Source organism: Oryctolagus cuniculus, chromosome 1 (assembly GCF_051225735.1).
Source record: "Oryctolagus cuniculus isolate XC-2025 breed Fujian yellow rabbit chromosome 1, ASM5122573v1, whole genome shotgun sequence".
Classification (NCBI taxonomy): domain Eukaryota; kingdom Metazoa; phylum Chordata; class Mammalia; order Lagomorpha; family Leporidae; genus Oryctolagus; species Oryctolagus cuniculus.
The window spans coordinates 81,246,860-81,269,624 of NC_142867.1; the positions used below are offsets into that span (position 1 = coordinate 81,246,860).

Genomic DNA, 22,765 nt, shown 5'->3' on the forward strand with positions numbered 1-22,765 from the left:
TGGGATTACTGTAGCAGAGAGGACTAGGGGGAGGGGCACTGTTTCCCATCATTCTTTGGGTGAACACCTTCTCAGGTGATTTAGTTAAAAGCAATTGGATCAATCTCAAATTACACAAAAGTTCTCTTGATTGAAATGAATAATTATTTGGGAGGTGACAGTTGTAAATTTTTGAATTCCAGATAGATATTCTCTGACTACACCCATCGAGATAGTTTGTATAACTATGGAAGGCCTTTCTTTCTGTCTCTCTATTTCTCCTCAAATAAGTTAAAAAAAATTTTTTTTTTAAATGGAATGTGCTTGGAATGACAGAGATCATCACAACTTAAACTGAGGGTTGATCACATATGGAAGTGCCTGTTCAATCCTTGCTGCTCCACTTCAGATTCCTGCTAATGCAACTGAGAAAGCTGTTGAAGATGGTCCAAACATTTGGACACCTGCATCCAAATGGGATTCCCTGATGAAGCTTCTGGGTCAGCCTGACCCAGCCCAAGCTGTCTGGCAGTTTGGAGAGTGAAACAGCTAGTGGAAGATCTCTTTCTCTCCCTCTCTCCTTCACTCTGCCATCTTCTACTGCTTGCCCAGGCCATAGCAGAGAGCTGGATGGGAAGGGAGCAGCCGAAATGAAACCGGCAATACTTGTTAATTTTAGAAATCCAGATAGATATTCTCTGAATAAACCCATTGAGATAGTGTGTATAAAAGCCTAAATTAATAGATGGGTGAGTGACATGTTTACACTCACAAATCAATACAAGGCAGTAATGTATAGGGTTAGACATATCAATAAGTATCAAAGGAAGAATATCTGGAAATATAATTCTTGGAATTAATAGCAGTAAAACCTGCTGGGATAATTTTTGAAATTCTGATAGATATTTTCTGAATGTACTCATCAAGGGGATATTATGCATAAAAGCCTAAATTAATAGAATGTTGAAGTACATTTTTACATTCACAAATTGATACATGATGCAGAATTTAATTGTGTTGAAGTTATAACTTTAGTGATAACTTTCAAATTAAAACTTTAATATGTTGAAGTTATATATAGGATTGGCCATATCAATAAATACCAATTGAAATATACCTGGAGATATGATTCTCAGAATTAATAGTAGTAAAACCTGCTGGGATGATTTTACCTGATTGCTGTTTTATTTCTTTAAGTGTTTTGATTATCCGGAAAAGAGAATTAACCACTGTTTCAAAACAGTTGTAATAAGGCATGTATATCTCATAGAAGTTTCAAAAGAAGACAGGCCCAGCCGGTGCTGTGGCAATGTAGGCTAAGCTTCCTCTTGCAGTGCTGCCATATGTTTGCCAGTTTGTGGTGCAGCTGCTCCTCCTTGGGTCAGGATTTTGCATTGTCCCGGGAAAGAAGTAGAAGATATGCAAGTGGCCGGCAGCCACGGCTCACTAGATAATCCTCTGCCTTGCGGCGCCGGCACACTGGGTTCTAGTCCCGGTCGGGGCACCAGATTCTGTCCCGGTTGCCCCTCTTCCAGGCCAGCTCTCTGCTGTGGCCAGGGAGTGCAGTGGAGGATGGCCCAAGTGCTTGGGCCCTGCACCCCATGTGAGACCAGGAGAAGCACCTGGCTCCTGCCATTGGATCAGCGCGGTGCGCCAGCCGCAGCACGCAGTCAAAACAGCCATTGGAGGGTGAACCAACGGCAAAGGAAGACCTTTCTCTCGTCTCTCTCTCTCACTGTCCACTCTGCCTGTCCAAAAAAAAAAAAAAAGAAGAAGAAGATGACCCAAGTGCTTGGACCTCTGCACCCAGCTGGGAGAGCTGGAAGAAACTCCTGGCTTCATAATGGACTCAGCTCTGGTCATTGCAGCCATTTCAGGAGTGAAGCAGCAGATCTAAGACCCTTTTCTCTGGCTCTCCTTCTGTCTGTAATTCCAACTCTCAAGTAATAAACTCTTAAAAAAATAGGTTCACAAAAAAAAGGCTACTTAGTTATGTTGTTTCAATAAAAGGAACATTCCATGAATTGTCTTTTGTCAGCTATAATTTGTTTAAAATTCAATGAATGTTAATATTATTGCTGATAATAACGATGAACCTAGGAAACACAGTTATGTGAAAGAAAAATAGAAAATGCCATATATTTTGTAATTTCAGTTCCGTGAACCTATAGATGAAATGATTAGGAGAATTAGAGTGGCTCATTTGTCTGGTGTCTGAGGAGTGATGATTGGCAGATCACATACAGGTGAGGAGTCACACAATAAGCCAGGAAGCCCAGAGAACTCACACATGCCCCACCCTAATCCTATCTCCCAGCCCCCAAAGAACAAAACTTTTAGTGCAGGGTTTGAGAAATGTTCCTCTGTTATATAGGAGAGATACAAAACTAGAAGAGAATGAAACATTTTTCCACCGTGATTCAGGTTGTTTTAGAAATCAAAGGTACATATTGGAACTGGTGTCCCTCATCTCTACAGCACAGTGTACATTTCCCCTGCACGTCACCCCACTGTTTGTAAGCAAACACTATGTCCCAGGACCTCTTCCTCGCCTAAATGAGACAATGCAACTCATTACTGAACACCAATAAACAACACCAACAGCTTTCACAAGAATTATCTTGTTCTCGGTTCTATTAGTCAGAGCCTCCGATGACATTTAATATATGCAGATGTATTTTTATAAATGCAGAGAAGATGCCACAAATGATGTTATAAACAGCCAGAAAGAAAATTCCCTATCCCTGGGTAGAGTGTGCCACTCTGTAATCTGCACCATACTTTACACTGCATGCTGATTCTTCACTGATTTGCACATCTGAGCAGGCATGTTTCCAAACAGTTCAGAGAAACAGAGAAGAAGAGCAAAAGAACTTGAATCAACAAGTGACTAAAAGAGAATGTGTATTGCCAGGGATGGTTGAGGTGTAAAATGTGCATTGCACACAAAATTAGCATATAAATAAGTAAAATACATTAGTAATATTTATAAAAATAGCTATTTAAAATGTGTAGTGTATAAGAAATTTAATAATATCATTAATGTTAATTTTATTTGGTTTATTTTTTTGTGTTCACTAGAAAATTTAATATTAGATATGTGACCCATATTGCTATCTGGTATTTAACATTTTTTAAACTTTTATTTAATGAATATAAATTTCCAAAGTACAGCTTATGGATTACAATGGCTTTTTCCCCCCCATAACTTCCCTCCCACCTGCAACCCTCCCCTCTCCCGCTCCCTCTCCCCTTCCATTCACATCAAGATTGTATTAATGGTTTAAGAAGTCAGGCTGGTGCTGCGGCTTGCTAGGCTAATCCTCTGCCTGCTGGGTCAGCTCTCCAGGTTCTTGTCCTGGTTGGGCCACCGGATTCTGTTCCAGTTTCTCCTCATCCAGTGCAGCTTTCTGCTGTGGCCCGGGCAGGCAGTGGAGGATGGCCCAGGTGCTTGTGCCCTGCACCTGTGTGGGAGGCCAGGAGGAAGCACCTGGCTCCTGGCTTCAGATTGGCACAGTGCACCAGCTGTGGCGGTCATTTGGCGAGGGGGGGTGAACCAACAGAAGGAAGACCTTTCTCTCTGTCTCTCTCTCTCTCTCGCTGTCTAACTCTGTCAAAAAAAAAAGTCTATTACCAAGTCCTATGATTATTATAGGTATACCTCCAAAATTATTTTATTTGTCTTATTGTCGCCATTATTGACAAATGTCCTTAGGAAAAAGCTTGGTTTTCCTGTTTGAATTCTTCCCAGACAACTAAAATTGTAGAAAAGATGAAGAAAGTGTCCATAGAATTGGATGATGATTGGTGAAGACAAGTGGTAGAATGTAGTACCCATGAATTTTTAAAATCTTCAAATTGTAGCTAACCCTGTTTCTTTCTTTCTTTCTTTCTATAGACTGAGAGAGACAGAGAGCTCCCATAGGGGCGTTTACTGCCAGGTATTTGATACAGGAGTGAAGGAAGACCTGAAAAACCAAACATGAGACAGTGAAACAACCCAGAAAGTAACATCTGAAAGAGCCGAGACCACCCTAACTATAGGTGAAGGAGGTTTGTGATATAAACTACAACAGGACCAGAGTTCTGCAAGGAGGGTGGCAGCGGGGAAGAGGTGGTTCCTCTAAGGCAGAGGAGAGGCACAGAGACTTCTGCCATCCTCCTGCCCTCTAACGTCCTGCCAGTGTCAGCTTGTACAAAAGCCTGGCACTCTCAGCCCTCAGTGTAAAATAAAGTTATAAGGTTCTAAGGCATTATCATGGACATCTGAGCACAGTGTAGGGCTTGGATTTGTACACAACAATCGATGTGCTGGTAATCTGTAGTCGAGATTCAACTGCACAGATTTGGGATGTGAGAACAAGCACCAGTGTACACACATTTTCTGGACATACAAATGCAGTTGCTACAGTGAAGTGTCAAGCTGCAGAACCACAAATTATTACAGGAAGCCATGACACTACAATACGATTATGGGATCCGGTGGCTGGGAAGATGAGAGTGCCATTAACAAATCATAAAGGATCAGTGACAGCTGGAGTGTTACATCCCAGACATTACACATTTGCTCTGGTTCACCACAGAACATCAAACAGTGGAAATTCCCTGATGGATGTTTCATTCAAATTGTGTCTGGACATAAAGCTATTATTAACACATTGACTGCAAATTCTGATGGAGTACTTGTATGTGGAGCTGACAAGGGCACTATGCACCTTTGGGACTGGAGAACTGGCTCCAATTTTCAGAGTCCACGCAGGGGTGCAGCCTGGGTCATTGGACAGTGAATCTGGAATATTCGTTTGTGCTTTTGATCAATCTGAAAGTTAATTACTAACAGCTTCAGCTGATAAAACCATTCACATGCACAGAAAGGATGACACAGTGAGAGAAGAAATTCATCAAGGGGCTGGCGCTGGGGGAAGCAGGTAAAACTGCCACCTACAGTGCCAGCATCCCATATGAGTGCTAGTTCGAGTCCCGACTGCTCCTCTTCTGATGCAACACTCTGCTTGGGAAAGCAGTGAAGATTGCCCAAGTGCTTTGCCCCTGTGCCCTGTGTGGGGGATCCGGAAGAAGTTCCTGCCTCCTAGCTTGGGAACTCTGCCCCTTGCAGCCAATTAGGAAGTGAACCAGTTGATGGAAATCTCCTTCTCTCTGCCTCTCCACTCTCTGTGTAACTCTGACTATCAAATAAATAATAAAATGAATCTCTTTTAAAAAAGTAGAACAACCTATCTGGTCAGCTGGAAACCAGAAATTATCAAGAGAGAGTTTGTAATGTGATGCTGTCTCCATGGTGGTTCTATTTTGTTTGTGTGTGAGTATTTATTTATTGTGAGCTTGGCATTGATGAGGAAATCCTGTCGTCTTGTGTTCTGGCTGGGAGTATAAAGCAGAAACTCACTTTTGGTATGATTGCTGCTTTGTATTTTCAACAAACTGCCCCCCCCACACACACACATGCACACACTTCTCACGGTGTTTTTATTTCTAAAACAAAGAGTTTGTGGTCTTGGGGAAAGCTAAAACTAGTTTCATCTTCTAACACTTTGAGAGACTCACCCAGAAATAGTGTTGATTTTGGACATTTGAGACAGAATTGACCATCACAGTTAGTTGAATTAGTAGTGACTTGAGTTAGTAGATTACATAATATTAAGCCTACAGAGTTTCCACCTGCCAATTCACTACCCAAAAATAGCTAGGATTGGGCAAGGACAAAGCTAGGATCCAGAAATGTATTTCTGGGTCTTGCATGAGGGTGGGAGAAACCAAGTACTTGAACCATCACCTGTGGTTGCCCACAGTGCCCCTTGTTACCATGAAGCTAGAATATGCAGAGGAGCAGGACATGTCCCCAAGTGCTCCAAAAAGAGATGTGGCCATTCCAAGTGGATCTGAAACCACTGAGCCAAACATGAATGTTCTTGATGTTAGAATAACTTTGTTAATACTAACTCTCTCTCTCTCTTTTTTTTTGGGGGGGGGGGGGTGAGGGGGCAGGTAGAGTTGTAGACAGTGAGAGAGAGAGAGAGACAGAGACAAAGTATTTCCTTCCATTGGTTCACTCCCCCAGTGGTCGCTAGGGTTGACGATGCACTGATCTGAAGCCAGGAGCCAGGTGCTTCCTCCTGGTCTCCCATGCGGGTGCAGGACCCAAGCACTTGGGCCATCCTCCACTGCACTCCCTGGCCACAGCAGAGAGCTGGCCTGGAAGAGGGGCAACCGGGACAGAATCCGGCGCCCCGACCGGGACTAGAACCCGGTGTGCCGGCGCCACAAGGCGGAGGATTATCTAGTGAGCCGTGGCTGCCGGCCACTTGCATATCTTCTACTTCTTTCCGGGGACAATGCAAAATCCTGACCCAAGGAGGAGCAGCTGCACCACAAACTGGCAAACATATGGCAGCACTGCAAGAGGAAGCTTAGCCTACATTGCCACAGCACCGGCTGGGCCTGTCTTCTTTTGAAACTTCTATGAGATATACATGCCTTATTACAACTGTTTTGAAACAGTGGTTAATTCTCTTTTCCGGATAATCAAAACACTTAAAGAAATAAAACAGCAATCAGGTAAAATCATCCCAGCAGGTTTTACTACTATTAATTCTGAGAATCATATCTCCAGGTATATTTCAATCAGTATTTATTGATATGGCCAGTCCTATATATAACTTCAACATATTAAAGTTTTAATTTGAAAGTTATCACTAAAGTTATAACTTCAACACAATTAAATTCTGCATCATGTATCAATTTGTGAATGTAAAAATGTACTTCAACATTCTATTAATTTAGGCTTTTATGCATAATATCCCCTTGATGAGTACATTCAGAAAATATCTATCAGAATTTCAAAAATTATCCCAGCAGGTTTTACTGCTATTAATTCCAAGAATTATATTTCCAGATATTCTTCCTTTCATACTTATTAATATGTCTAACCCTATACATTACTGCCTTGTATTGATTTGTGAGTGTAAACATGTCACTCACCCATCTATTAATTTAGGCTTTTATACACACTATCTCAATGGGTTTATTCAGAGAATATCTATCTGGATTTCTAAAATTAACAAGTATTGCCGGTTTCATTTCGGCTGCTCCCTTCCCATCCAGCTCTCTGCTATGGCCTGGGCAAGCAGTAGAAGATGGCAGAGTGAAGGAGAGAGGGAGAGAAAGAGATCTTCCACTAGCTGTTTCACTCTCCAAACTGCCAGACAGCTTGGGCTGGGTCAGGCTGACCCAGAAGCTTCATCAGGGAATCCCATTTGGATGCAGGTGTCCAAATGTTTGGACCATCTTCAACAGCTTTCTCAGTTGCATTAGCAGGAATCTGAAGTGGAGCAGCAAGGATTGAACAGGCACTTCCATATGTGATCAACCCTCAGTTTAAGTTGTGATAATCTCTGTCATTCCAAGCACATTCCATTTTAAAAAAAAATTTTTTTAACTTATTTGAGGAGAAAGAGAGAGACAGAAAGAAAGGCCTTCCATAGTTATACAAGCTATCTCGATGGGTGTAGTCAGAGAATATCTATCTGGAATTCAAAAATTTACAACTGTCACCTCCCAAATAATTATTCATTTCAATCAAGAGAACTTTTGTGTAATTTGAGATTGATCCAATTGCTTTTAACTAAATCACCTGAGAAGGTGTTCACCCAAAGAATGATGGGAAATAGTGCCCCTCCCCCTAGTCCTCTCTGCTACAGTAATCCCATCAGGGCGGGGCTTGCTCCTCTTGTATAAAGGTCTCACCCAGTCAAGGTGTATTCAGTTCTGAGGCTTGGTGTTGACTGGGCTGTGGAAACCTTCTGATCCTCCAGAGCCCAGGGAACTCAGAACCACCTACCTGACCCAGGATCCAATCCAAGAAGTTGCAGAGGACCAATTCCAATCGTCAGGTGAGTACTGGGTCCAAAGAAATGAATTGAAGTTTTTTACCTTGAACCTTGAAAACAGAGGAATTTTCATTTTATGACTTGGCAATAAGCAGTCTTCTGTTGCTTTCAGGCATATGTTCATGTGTCTAAGAAATATATATAAGTCATCTGGGGGGTGAACCAATGGAAGGAAAACCTTTCTCTCTTTCTCTCTCTAACTCTGCCTATCCAAAAAATAGAAATATGTATAAAAGTTTTTGCCTATTATAATTTTGTATCTTATAAATTAATATATTTTCTGTAATTTTCTGATGCCATATGCATCAAATGCTGAAGTTCTGGCAAGGTTGCCATAGAAAATCTTCTTGTGGAATCTGTAAAATGATTTCTCTACAGAAATTTTACATTGCAGCCAGGTTGTCTAATGATGGTTTAATCTAAGCTAGGAAGGAGCCAGAGCTTATTCCAGGTCTCCAGTGAAAGGCACAGGGCCAAGCTCTTGAGCCATTTGCCAATGCTTTCTCAGGCATGAAAGTGGGGAGCTGGATTGGAAGTGGAGCAGCTTGGATTACACCACAGCTCCCACATGGAATGCCAGCATTGTGAGCTGTGGCCTAACCCTTAGGCCAGCCCCTAAGTTAACCATTCAAGAAAACATCTGAGACCATGGAACAAGGTCTTGGGGCCACTTTGGGAAAAAAAAAAACATAATGGCAGATATTCACAGTGTTGGAACAACCCAGAGAGCAGCATCTAAAAGAGTGTAACTATGGGTGAAGGAGGTTTGTGGTGTAAACTACAACAGGACCAGAGTTCTGCAAGGAGGGTGGCAGCAGGGAGGAGGTGTTTCCTCTAAGGCAGAGGAGAGCCACAGGGACTTCTGCCATCCTCCCACCCTCTAACGTCTGCCAGTGTCAGCTTGTGCAAAAGCCTGGTGCTCTCAGCCCTCAGTGAAAATTTCTTGGAACAATTTACATCTGGTCAACTTCCCCACATCTCGCAAACCCAGTCTACAGTTTGCTTGTCTCTTAGCCCCTGGGTACTATTTTCTGCACCTTGTAAATCCAATGAATCACTTTTCCACCTTCCCTGTAACCTCATGATGCAAATCCAATTAGTTCTGAAGACAGAAGCTCTCTCATTGAGTGGATTTGGTGGGTGGGTCTGGTGAAATCCTGTCAAAGGGGACACACCCAGAGGAGTTGAGATCAGAAGAGAGAATCCTGAACTGGAAACGGCTGTGCATAGAACTGAAACGACCAATCACATCTGCACTTCCAAAGGTGAGACTACTCATCACACACACTTTGAGTATAGAATTTAGAGGACAGGCCTTCATGTTCAGTTTCTTTTACAAATATACTTGAAGTTTAATGATCAGATTACGGATGTTTTATCAAAGCAAATGTGTCTTTTCTACTAATTTTTTTTAAGATTTTATTTATTTATTTGGGAGGTAGAGTTAGTGAGAGAGACAGAGAGAGAGAGGGAGGGAGAGAGAAGTCTTCCCTCCAACGGTTCACTCCCCACTTGGCCACAACAGCCAGAACTGCACTGATTTAAAACCAGGAGGCAGGAGCTTCATCCCAGTCTCCCACATGGGTGCAGTTGCCCAAGCACTTGAGCCATCTTCTACTTGATTTAAAGGACAATTGGCCAGTTGTTGCCCATTGCTGTGGTTGACTGTTCACCTTTTCAGAATGTGACCATCCCTCTGATGACATGAACTAACTCTGGGAAAATGATATTTTCTCAAACTGGAAATGATTTGTGTAGTTTATTACTTGAAGAAAATGTTCAGGTTGAGGTTGAAAAGGAAACTCACCTGCTTATTGTTTTAGAAGCTGAGCATTCAACTTAACACTGATTAAATCAAATAATCTTCGATTAAGCCTGGTCTCATAACTGATTTCAGAAAAGTACCTCTGAGTTGCAAGGCAGAGAGGATAGACCCATAGTATGGAGTTCCACTGTTTTGGTGTGTGTTAAAGCTGAGCAGTCCTGCAGGAAATGAATAGCGTAGGAACTCAGAGAAGAGAGAGAGAGGAAGAGGATGAGGAGGAGGGGAGATGCAGAAAGAAATACTGATCTTGTGTTGCTTCTAGGCCAATAAGAAAATGAAAACAAACCTTGGAATCATCTCATCTTTTACCATCACCTTAAATTTCTCCAAATAAATTTGTTACGTACTGTTTATTATGTAGTTGAAAGGTTTATTTATTTATTTATTTATTTGAAAGAGAAATTCTTAGAGGTAGAGACAGAGAGAGAGACAGGTCTTTGATTCTCTAGATCACTCTCCAAATGTTCCCAAAGGCCAGCACTGACCCAATCAGAAGCCAGGAGCCAGGATCTTCTTCTGGGACTCCCCATGGGTATGCTCAGTGGCCCAAGGACATTGGTCATCCTCTGCTAGCTTCTCAGGCACATCAGCAGGGAGCTGTTCAGAAGTAGAGCAGCCAGGATGTGGGCCCTGCAGCCCATGGTTTTAATCTGTTGCACTACAGCACCGACCCAGGTTACTTCCTTTAAACAACCATAATACATGTATTACTTTCTTATTTCTGTTAGATTGTAGACCCAGCATGTTTATACTCATGATGTGTAGGTTTGTATGCAGGCAAGTAGGGGAAGAAAACGGTACACAGTGCATGCTTTCTCTCTTCAGGGAAGACCACTTTATTTCTCTCTGTTTTTAAAGGATCTTCATCGAGACATGGATCCAGCCACGTTGCAAGTCTTCCAGCAGGAACTCACATGCCCAATTTGCATGAACTTCTTCCTAGACCCAGTTAGGATAGACTGTGGACACAACTTTTGTAGATCCTGCCTTTCTCTGAGCTGGGAGGAAGCCGAGACTCCCATGTGCTGCCCAATGTGTAAGGAGATGTCAGAGAAGACAAACTTCAAAACCAATGTCGTGCTCAAGAAGCTGGCTTCTGCTGCCAGAAAGTACCAATTGAACCAGGTCACCAGGTTGCAGGAGCAGGTCCCTGGTGAGCAGACAGAAGCAGCAGGGCTCCTCACAGAGGTGGACAAGAGCCTGCACTATCAGCCTCTCTCTGGATGCCCACAGCCAGAGATACATGACCACACCATGATGGAATGTGCTGCTGAGGAGTCCCGGGTGAGTAATGCCTCCAGAGCCATGTGGATTCTCTGGGATCCTGAACTAGAGAGAAAGGTGGGGATTTGTGGAAATGCAGTGGAAGTGGGTGAGAATGGAGACTGTGATGGTAGTGATTTTTCCCTGTGAATCCCAAGATGTAAATGTGTCCTTCCATGTTGTTACTCAATGGACCCCATATTCACAATTGGGTTGAGTTGTCATGAGGGGGAGCCAGCTTAGAAGCACTGTCCATGCAAGGCCAGTTGGTAAGGTGCAGTGCAAGTGGTCATCAGCAGAAACTTGGGCTTGTGCTGCAACTGTGACTGCTTCACAGCCAAGTAACATAAACACCGTTTCTAAGGAAGCAAATTTTATTGACTTTATTCACATTTTCTATTGTAAGTTTCATCTTTTATTTTTAAGATTTACTTATTTCAAAGGTAGTTTTATATGCAAACACAGAAAGCAAAAGAGAGAAAGAGAGAGAGAGAGAGAGAGAGAGATGTGCCATACAGTTTGTGGGTTCCACCACAAATGCTCACATGACCAGGGCTGGGCCAGGCTGTAGCTGGGAGTCAGGATATTCTTTTGGAACTTTCCTGTGGGTGTCAAAGGCCAAAGCACTTGGGACATCTTCCGTTGCTTTCACAGACCATCAGAAGGGAGATGGAGCAGAGGTGGGGGGGGCAGGACATGAACTGCAGCCCACATGGCATACTGGTTTAGCAGGAGGCCAATGAACTCATTACACTGCAATGACATCCTTGTAATTTTCTACCACACTCAGTATCCCAAATCTAAGACTCAAATTAGGTCAACTTGTGAAAATATGACCACTCCACTTTAGTCACAATCACTTACATCAGAAAAAGAAGTCAGAATACAACAATTAGTAGTCTCAATACCATTCTCTCAACCACCACCATTTCTAATAAGTACGGAGGTAAAATATACAAGAATATATTCCATGTTGCTAAATCTTATCATTATTCTGCAGGAAAAGCTTTTAAAGGAAATGAATACTTTATGGGAACTGATCCAGGAATTGAAAAACAATGTGACAGAGGAAATTAAAAAGACTCATTCATTCAAGGTAAGAATGAAAAAGATGTTCTTCAATTACTATAATGCTTACAATCACTATACTGCTTTGGCAAATTCCGTTTACCATGAAGAGTTTGTGATTTCCTCCCAGAAGCAGTGGTGGTTTCAAATGGTAACTCAGTGATCACAAATCCTGTGCCAGCCAAGACACCTAGTGAGAAGCATACCCTGGTGTATGGAAAACAGGTCACCCCAGATACTCCAAGTCCAACCCTGAAGGTTTACACAAACCTTATCCAACACTAAAGATAGCATTAAGTATGGCTATGAAGAAGCAGTGAAAAGTAGAATCGTATCAATTAAGAAAATGAAGTCATTAAAGAAAACTGTGTGACGTGGACTCTGTCGCTCCCCGTCTCCGTGGAGGAGCAACACTGAACCCTGCCTAGGCTTCATATCCGAGTCACCACACCATTATGTCGCTCCCCCTCTTCGTGGAGGAACGACACTAAACCCTGCATAGGTTTCCTATCCGAGTCACAGCACCATTATGTCGCTCCCCGTCTTCGTGGAGGAACGACACAGGACCCTGCGCTGTTCTTCTGTCTGCTCGGCCCTCCCCGGGTTTGCTGCTGGTCCTTCCCGGGTTGGCTGCTGGTCCTTCCACCTCCGTGGAAGGGCGGTTCCCCCTGCCACATTCCCCACTTCCGCGGGGGAGCGGCACACCGCCGGCCGGCTCTCTCGGGGGCTGCACAGGTGTTCCCCTTAGATGTTCCTGGTGCATGCCGTCTCTCTCCTCCTTTATAGTCCTCCTCCGCCAATCCTAACTGGGCTGCCCACATGCCGAGTACGCTGCTCTCCTCCAATCAGGAGCAGGTCCTGCAGCTTGTCAAGTTGGTGAGAGGCAGCTGGGTAGAAGCTGTTGCCTCCTCTCCCAGCGCCATATTGTGGGAGAGCAGATGCATAGAATAAGTCTTAATTCCAGTAACTCAGTCCAGTCCGGGTTGCTCCCAACAGACTCTACCTAAATAGTTCTAATTATTTAGAAGAATCAGGCAAAGGAACAGAACAAACTTAAGTAGGCTTACATTACAGTCAAAAGAGTTGATGGGGTACAAATACTGAAGAAGCTTCAGAGAGGTGGTGGCAGAGGGGGGGAAGGGGGAGAATCACCTGAGATCATTTGGTGAATCTTGATTTAAACATAGAAAAAGACTAAGAACCTACAGGAGGCACGCACAGAAAAGACTTGCATATACTCAAGAGGTGTTGCATGGGTGAGGCAGAAAGTCTGCAAAGTACATTTTGAAATGTTTTATTTAGTTGAAAGATAGAGTGATGAGGTGAGGGGAGCATCCATGTACTTGTATGTTCCCCAGCTTATAATGGCTGGACCAGGCTGAGAAGAGGAGGTTGAAACATCATCAGGGTCTCCATTGTGGAAAGTAAGGGTCCAAACACTTGGGCCTTCATCTGCCTCCTTCCCAGGCATGTTAGCAAGCAGATGGATGGGAAGTGGAACAGCAGGGACTTGAAGAGGCACTCCTATGGGATGTCAGTGTCTCAGGCAACTCTGGAAATAATATTGGCCATTTCAATGTTCTGTTCAGCATGAGATATGTAAACTTTTTACCTAATATCTCTGCAGGAATATGTGTCCTTAAGGGAGCTGATGATCAAAGCTCAGTACCAGAAGTTGCGTATATTTCTCCACGAGGAGGAGCAACTGCAGCTGCAGGCCCTGCACAGAGAAGCACAGGAGATTTCCCAACAGCTCCAGGGTAGTGAAATGAGAATGACCCAACAGAAACACCAGGTGATAAACACGTACAGAGAGCTGGCTGAGGTGTGTCACAAGCCTGACATGGAGTTACTCCAGGTGAGCAGGGAGAGTCCATGTTATGGGAAAGAAGTGCTTTTCTGGGCAAGGGCGTAAGAACCAAAAAATGATACCTGCACCTATCACTACTTTAAGCTGCATGATTCAGGTCTACTGCCCTGTATCTTTATTTTTGCCCGATCGCTTGGTTCTGCATAGTCTGATAATCTTTTGGGTGCTTTTCTTTGTCACAATTCAGATAAGATAAAAGTCCCTGCATTGTAAGCAGGAAAACTACTCTAGAGAAAATTATCCAGGAACTCAACGACCACACAAGGGTTACATCTTCGATTAATTCTCAATTTATTCTCCCCTCCAGGGGTGCTGATTGTCCAGAGGGTTATATAAGGCCTGTGATATCAATCGGTTTGGCCCTGCCTAGGCAACCCCAGAATATTCAATAAATCTGCAGGATATTTATTTTTGGTGATAATTTGTTGTGTCCATGAATGATGTTGTAACTATCCAATTGCCTTTCACAGAAATAATATTCCCTACTCTTGCCTCCATCGTCACAGGGGTACAAAACAGAGAACAATTTTCTGATGACATTGAGGCCTTGCCTTTGCCTAAGAAAGCTTTGATAATCATTTGCAGTGAACTCTGATGTTCGGAGGTTTCCCTGCTTTGCAATAATGTTAGCAGCAGTCAGACCTCTCTCTGGAATGTGAGTGGGCATGAGGGAACCTACAACCTAATCTTTTTACAGCTGCACATCTTCATCCTGAGTACCACCTTCTTAATTCACACAGAGGAAGTTCCTCATGGATCAGGTCATAGTCTGTTATTAACAGACTCTGATCCCTCTTTACAAAATCATAAGGAGAAAATATATTACTACAAATTAACAATGCAAGTATTTCATAGAGATCAGAGGAGAGAATTATCATAACTGAATGGTTTTTTTTTTTTTTTGCAGGATATGCAGAGTGTATTAGAAAGGTAAGTTTACAATGAGAATCTGCAATGTGTAAGAAAGTTGTGTTCTTGCTGATGCAGCAGATGCTTCTGTTTTGCATGATTTCCTTTGATCTTCCTGACTATTTACCAAGTTGTTGGATAAGGGATTCTGAGGTCTTCTACTCTTTGGTGCCAGATGAGGTGTGGGTGAACCAAAATATACAAAAAAAGATTTGACTTTCTGGGCTTTATTTCACCTTTTCTCTCCTCCCCTTCCTTTGAAACTATCCCAACCAACCCTTATGTTCATATTATTCTGAGAAATCCCAGAGGAGGCCCCACCCTTGAAAGAGGGAAAGTGAAAAACACACAGGAAAGAGCAATTCCCACAGCAGGGAAGGAGGAGGGAGGATTCACTCCTGGGAGCAGCAGTGAGCAGGTCCTGCCCTCTGAGTCTGTCCCAGTTGCTGGCTGGATCAGGGGCATCAGCCACCTCAGCTCCCTCAGGACCATGGCTGCCAGTTTGGATTTCCATTCCCTTGCTTGGCAGAAAAGCTCACAGCCTCCTGGCTCAGTGCAGATCCTCCTGACTGTACTGTTGGGGATGTCTGTTGACTGAATTCCCATAGATTCTACCTAAAAGCCCTGCTCTCTGTAGCTACTCAGGATTTCTGTTTTACCTGAAGTCAAGTGAGGGATACAGGGGGCAGCCACTGTCATTTGAGAGGTTGAATAATGTCTGAGAAGAAAGAGGCAAATGGATGTGATGTGAAATTTAGAGAGAAGTACTAATTTTATCTCACCTAAGGTAGTGAATACATTTATTCTTATTAGATGATAATGGGAAAATTCCCAATGAAATATCTTGGATTTACAGCTGGTACTTTTGATTTGACCCTGCTATTGCCCTTTGACCTGGAGTGTCACTCGTGTGATTCCTTACAGAGCAGAGCTGGTGCAGACGCTCCGTCTCCAGGGGGTGAACCCAGAGCTGACATTGCGGAACATCACTGGACTCAGAGAGATGCTAAACAACTTCAGAGGTGAGCTCAGCCTCCATCCTTCCAGCCCTAATTTCCTTCTTCACGGCTTTTGTGCCTGAGCCATTTCCTATTTTATTTCATTTTGTGTCCCTGAAAATGTTATAGGATTTTTTGAAACTGTGCCTTCTCACTTTGTTTCATCACATTGCAATGATCGAAACTGAAATTTGTAATGAGCATGCTGATGTAAGCAAACTACAGGAAGAGTATCCAGGTCATTTGATTAAGAAGGGGTACAATGCTCACTTCTTAGAGCAGCAGTCAAAACTGTGTGTTTACTCCATCCACTGCAGGTTTTTAGGGAGAAATAGAGAGAAAGGGAGCTCTTCCACCTGCTGCTTTACTCCCCAGAAGGCCGCAATGGCCATGGCTAGCACAGGCCAAAGCCAGGAGCCAGGAGCTTCTTCTGCTACTCCCACAAGGGTAGCAGAGGCTCAAATATTTGGGTCATCTGCTGCTGCTTCCCCAGGCCATTCTCAGGGAGCTGGATTGGAAGTGGAACAACTGGGACATGAAGCAGCTACCATATGGGATGCCCGTGTCAGAGCCATCAGCCTTAACCACTATGCTGTAATACTGGCCAGATCTTAAAGTTTAAATTTGGCACTTGTGTCGCTCCCCCTCTTCGTGGAGGAACGACACTAAACCCTGCCTAAGCTTCCTATCCGAGTCACGGCACCATGATGTCGCTCCCCCTCTTCGTGGAGGAACGACACAGGACCCTGCGCTGTTCTTTTTGTCTGCTCCGCCCTCCCCGGGTTTGCTGCTGGTTCTTCCCGGGTTGGCCACCGTCCCTTACACCTCCGTGGAAGGGCGGTTCCTCCTAGCCACTATCCCCACTTCTGCGGGGGAGCGGCACACCGCCGGCCGGCTCTCTCGGGGGCTGCACAGGTGTTCCTTCAGATAGATGTTCCCCTTAGATGTTCCTGGTGCATGTTGTCTCGCTCCTCCTTTATAGTCCTTTTCCAGCAATCCCAACTCTGCTACCCACACGCCGAGTATGCTGCTCTCCTCCAATCAGGAGCAGCTCCTGCTGCTTATTGGTTGAACTGGAGGCAGCTGTGTAGAAGCTGTTTCTTCCTCTCCCAGCGCCATATTGTGGGAGAGCAGATGCATAGAATAAGTCTTAATTCCAGTAACTTAGTCTAGTCCGAGTTGCTCCCCACAACTTGTGGTTTTTAATTTGTTCTATATGCCAAGTACATTTATGCTGCACTGCTAATATAGCTATTATCATTGATAAACTCAGAAGTATTTGACCAACCCAAAAAAGGAGAAATTCTCACAAGCAGAACCATTCCGGCTGGCACCGCGGCTCACTTGGCTAATCCTCTGCCTGCGGCCCCAGCACCCCGGGTTCCAGTCCGGTTGGGGCTCTGGATTCTGTCCTGATTGCTCCTCTTCCAGGCCAGCTTTCTGCTGTGGCCCGGGAAGGCAGTGGAGGATGGCCCAAGTGCTTGGGCCCTACACCCACATAGGAGACCTGAGGAAGCACCTGGCTCTTGGCTTGGGATCGACGGAGTGCACCAGCCACAGCGTACCACCCGTAGTGGCCATTTGATGGGTGAACCAATGGAAAGGAAGACCTTTCTCTCTGTTTCTCTCTCTCTCACTCTCTCTCACTGTCTAACTCTGCCTGTAAAAAAAGAGCAGAACCATTCCAATACTATCAATGATTCTGAAAACAATTAAATGATGAGAGATCTGTGAACACAGTGCAATGATGTTAGGCCTGCAGTAGAGAGAGTTCAGGGACAGACGGTTGAAACCCAGATTGGGCTAAATCCACATCCTGAACAGATAAGCTGAAGTCAGAACATTCTTTAAGTATACTACTTACTGGAGCATGAGTTTTATTTTGGAAATATTCAGATGTGTAGCTGATTTCCCATTTAAGATCTATCACATTTCAAAGTATTGTATTTACAAATGGAATTAAGTAAAACACTAAAGGATACTTTCCTAGCCAAGAAAGTAGAAGTTGCATCGTTGTCTCAATACATGCTATCGAGTGGTAGGCATTTGGCTCAGCAGTAAAGTGTCTTGGGCATCCTTACCCCATAGCACAGTGCCTGGGAATCAGTCCCACCTCAGCTTCCATCCAGCTTCCTGCTAATGCACACCTTGGGGGGCAGCAGATGTTATCCCCAATGTCTGGATCCCTGCCATCCATGTGGGAGACCATGTTTGGATGCTGGCTCCTGGCACAGGCCGGGCCCAGCCTTGGTCGTGGGTATATGGAGAGTGAGCGAGCAGATGTAACATTTCTCTGTCTCTGTGTCTCTATTCAAAGACATATAATTAAACATATATATTCAAAACTATTGAAATAATTAACACTCTAGATCAACCATAACCCTACTTCACACAGTGTGTGATATGTTTAAGCTCCTTTTCTTATTTTTCTCTGTTGTTTGATTATTTTTTTTTCCTGGAAATGCACTTGAACCTTTGATTTTCTCAGTTGAGTGAATCTCAATTCATTATGCTACCTTTCTTCTGTTAGTTTTCCTTGCAAAGTCGAGTGAAGTGAATCCACAGGCAGCAAAGTTTTGTCTTCAGGCCATGGAAACAACATTCATTGATCAGATTGTTCTCTTTCTACAGTGGATAATGGTCTGAGGAGGGAAGTGGCCCGCCGCTATGTAAGCTTCTCTGAAGATCTCAGAAGCACAATATTTGGAGAAGAACATCGCAGTGCTCCCAACCATTCCCAGAGAGCAGAGAGCTTTGCTGTGTGGGGTGCTCAGACCTTCACCTCTGGCCAACATTACTGGGAGGTGGATGTGTCATCCTCTTCCACCTGGATTTTGGGAGTCTGTTATGATTCCAGCACAAGTGATACCAGCAACATTATTCATTTTGAAGAAGCATTTCTCCTGGCCTCCCTGAAGAGTAACAACCATTACATCCTCTACACCAGTGTTCCACCCTTAACTCACTATGTGAAGAGGCCCCTGAGTATGGTTGGGGTGTTTCTGGATTGTGACCATGGAACAGTGGGTTTCTATGATGTTGACAAAGGTTCCCTCATACATTGTAATGTTCCAACCCAGTTTACTTCTCCTCTGAATCCCTTTTTTTGGCTTGGTCCCCCATGACATGTCAGGTTTGATGATGATTCTTTGTGAACTCCCATATGGAGGAGCTCGCCACCCTGGGATATTTTTATGTGAGACAGCAGGATTGTTTTGGAGCACGTTGTAACTTCATGAGCACAGTGTCGTCATAATTAGAGCTTGGTTAGAAACCACACAGCATACAACTGCAATGAATATATGAACGTTTTCTATTAAAATTTATTTTAGTAAAGAACTTTGAAACTTTCACAGTTATCTGACCCCAGTACTTTTTCATCATGCTGTAAAGAAATTCAGTGTCTATTAGTGTACACTCCCCGTGGGCATACCTCCTAACTCCAACACCTGAAAAATCCTTTTCTACTTTGACATTTGTGGGGTTGTATATTCTAAGCATCATATGCTAATAAAATGATGAAATATGTGGCTGTGGCATCTTGTTTCCCATTTAGCTAAATGCCACCAAGGCACATCATCATGCAAACAGCCTTTTATTCCCATAGTTGACTATGTCTTGGGTAGTGGAGTGAAGTCTCTTCTCTCACTTTACTAAATAAAAGGAAGTTTGCAAAGGTCTTTCTTCAAATCTGGCCTTTTGGGGTAGATGCAAATGCCTGACAACCAATCACTTCATCAAGTCCTGGTCATTCATTACATTTCAGCTCAGTTTTTTTTCAGGAAGCCCTTCACGACTGCAGAGATCACACACTCTAAGCATAACATCCAACATCACCAATAACATCCAACATAAATTCAACCAACTGGTAGTTAATGATAACTGCTCAGTACAAATTCAAAATTTTCCAAATGGGAAATTTTCCTGGTGCTGTATTGCTATTACCCGGAGCACTGTTTAGGACATATCAGACAAAACAAATGTAGTCAATGAGTGGACTAAAGAACAAATAAGAGTTCAGTATTGGGGCCGTCATTGTGGCTCACTTGGTTACACCTCCACCACCAGTGCTGGTTCTGTCCCCGTTGCTCCTTGCTTGTCTTCCAGTCCAGCTCTCTGCTGTGTCCCAGAAGGGCAGTGGAGGATGGCCCAAGTGTTTGGGCTCTGCATCCGCATGGGAGACCAGGAGGAAGCACCTGGCTCCTGGCTTCAGATCAGTGCATCGTCAACCCTAGCGACCACTGGGGGAGTGAACCAATGGAAGGAAATGCTTTGTCTCTGTCTCTCTCTCTCACTGTCTACAACTCTACCTGCCCCCTCACCCCCCCCCCCAAAAAAAAAGAGAGAGAGAGAGTGTTAGTATTAACAAAGTTATTCTAACATCAAGAACATTCATGTTTGGCTCAGTGGTTTCAGATCCACTTGGAATGGCCACATCTCTTTTTGGAGCACTTGGGGACATGTCCTGCTCCTCTGCATATTCTAGCTTCAGGGTAACAACGGGCACTGTGGGCAACCACAGGTGATGGCTCAAGTACTTGGTTTCTCCCACCCTCATGCAAGACCCAGAAATACATTTCTGGATCCTAGCTTTGTCCTTGCCCAATCCTAGCTATTTTGGGTAGTGAATTGGCAGGTGGAAACTCTGTAGGCTTAATATTATGTAATCTACTAACTCAAGTCACTACTAATTCAACTAACTGTGATGGTCAATTCTGTCTCAAATGTCCAAAATCAACACTATTTCTGGGTGAGTCTCTCAAAGTGTTAGAAGATGAAACTAGTTTTATCTTTCCCCAACAGCACAAACTCTTTGTTTTAGAAATAAAAACACCGTGAGAAGTGTGTGCGTGTGTGTGTGGGGGGGGGGGCAGTTTGTTGAAAATACAAAGCAGCAATCATACCAAAAGTGAGTTTCTGCTTTATACTCCCAGCCAGAACACAAGACGACAGGATTTCCTCATCAATGCCAAGCTCAGAATAAATAAATACTCACACACAAACAAAAAAGAACCACCATGGAGACAGCATCACATTACAAACTCTTTCTCTTGATAATTTCTGGTTTCCAGCTGACCAGATAGGTTGTTCTTCTTCTGTTTTAAAAGAGATTCATTTTATTATTTATTTGAAAGTCAGAGTTACACAGAGTGGAGAGGCAGAGAGAAGGAGATTTCCATCAACTGGTTCACTTCCTAATTGGCCGCCACGGTCAGAGCTCCCAAGCTAGGAGGCAGGAACTTCTTCCGGATCCCCCACACAGGGCACAGGGGTCCAAGCACTTGGGCAATCTTCACTGTTTTCCCAAGCCATAGCAGAGAGTTGCATCAGAAGTGGAGTAGTCGGGACTCGAACTAGCGCTCATATAGGATGCTGGCACTGTAGGTGGCAGTTTTACCTGCTTCCCCCAGCGCCAGCCCCTTGATGAATTTCTTCTCTCACTGTATCATCCTTTCTGTGCACGTGAATGGTTTTATCAGCTGAAGCTGTTAGTAATTAACTTTCAGATTGATCAAAAGCACAAACGAATATTCCAGATTCACTGTCCAATGACCCAGGCTGCACCCCTGCGTGGACTCTGAAAATTGGAGCCAGTTCTCCAGTCCCAAAGGTGCATAGTGCCCTTGTCAGCTCCACATACAAGTACTCCATCAGAATTTGCAGTCAATGTGTTAATAATAGCTTTATGTCCAGACACAATTTGAATGAAACATCCATCAGGGAATTTCCACTGTTTGATGTTCTGTGGCGAACCAGAGCAAATGTGTAATGTCTGGGATGTAACACTCCAGCTGTCACTGATCCTTTATGATTTGTTAATGGCACTCTCATCTTCCCAGCCACCGGATCCCATAATCGTATTGTAGTGTCATGGCTTCCTGTAATAATTTGTGGTTCTGCAGCTTGACACTTCACTGTAGCAGCTGCATTTGTATGTCCAGAAAATGTGTGTACACTGGCGCTGTTCTCACGTCCCAAATCTGTGCAGTTGAATCTCGACTACAGATTACCAGCACATCGATTGTTGTGTACAAATCCAAGCCCTACACTGTGCTCAGATGTCCATGATAATGCCTTAGAACCTTAAAACTTTATTTTACACTGAGGGCTGAGAGTGCCAGGCTTTTGCACAAGCTGACACTGGCAGGACGTTAGAGGGCAGGAGGATGGCAGAAGTCTCTGTGCCTCTCCTCTGCCTTAGAGGAACCACCTCTTCCCCGCTGCCACCCTCCTTGCAGAACTCTGGTCCTGTTGTAGTTTATATCACAAACCTCCTTCACCCATAGTTAGGGTGGTCTCGGCTCTTTCAGATGTTACTTTTTGGGTTGTTTCACTGTCTCATGTTTGGTTTTTCAGGTCTTCCTTCACTCCCGTATCAAATACCTGGCAGTAAACGCCCCTATGGGAGCTCTCTGTCTCTCTCAGTCTATAGAAAGAAAGAAACAGGGTTAGCTACAATTTGAAGATTTTAAAAATTCATGGGTACTACATTCTACCACTTGTCTTCACCAATCATCATCCAATTCTATGGACACTTTCTTCATCTTTTCTACAATTTTAGTTGTCTGGGAAGAATTCAAACAGGAAAACCAAGCTTTTTCCTAAGGACATTTGTCAATAATGGCGACAATAAGACAAATAAAATAATTTTGGAGGTATACCTATAATAATCATAGGACTTAGTAACAGACTTTTTTTTTTTTTAACAGAGACAGCGAGAGAGAGAGAGAGAAAGGTCTTCCTTCTGTTGGTTTACCAACACCCCCACCAAATGACTGCCACAGCCGTACACTGTGCCAATCTGAAGCCAGGAGCCAGGTGCTTCCTCCTGGCCTAACATGCTTTGGCAGGTCCCAAGCACCTGGGCCATCCTCCACTGCCTGCCCCGGCCACAGCAGAAACCTGAACTGAAAGAGGAGCAACCAGGACAGATTCCGGCTCCCCA

At 43.9% G+C, this 22,765-nt stretch overlaps 1 protein-coding gene across 7 annotated transcripts; it reads left to right on the forward strand.

The window, feature by feature from the left end:
* The first annotated feature begins 7,714 nt into the window (after positions 1-7,714).
* On the forward strand, positions 7,715-19,470 carry LOC100356259 (tripartite motif-containing protein 64). 7 transcript variants are annotated; one of them, XM_089311914.1, is made up of 8 exons: positions 7,715-7,889; positions 8,987-9,151; positions 10,570-10,995; positions 11,975-12,070; positions 13,670-13,900; positions 14,820-14,842; positions 15,746-15,843; positions 18,451-19,470. In XM_089311914.1, exons 3-8 carry the CDS (start codon positions 10,585-10,587, stop codon positions 18,942-18,944), a joined length of 1,353 nt encoding a protein of 450 aa, XP_089168040.1. In that variant the 5' UTR covers positions 7,715-7,889; positions 8,987-9,151; positions 10,570-10,584; the 3' UTR covers positions 18,945-19,470. The 7 variants fall into 7 exon arrangements, with proteins under 7 accessions (XP_089168040.1, XP_008265754.4, XP_089168044.1 ...); XM_008267532.5 differs by lacking the exon at positions 8,987-9,151 and having other exon boundaries at positions 7,716-7,889; positions 18,451-19,469; XM_089311918.1 differs by lacking the exons at positions 7,715-7,889; positions 8,987-9,151; positions 10,570-10,995; positions 11,975-12,070 and adding an exon at positions 12,859-13,099 and having other exon boundaries at positions 18,451-19,463.
* The last annotated feature ends 3,295 nt before the right edge of the window (positions 19,471-22,765 follow it).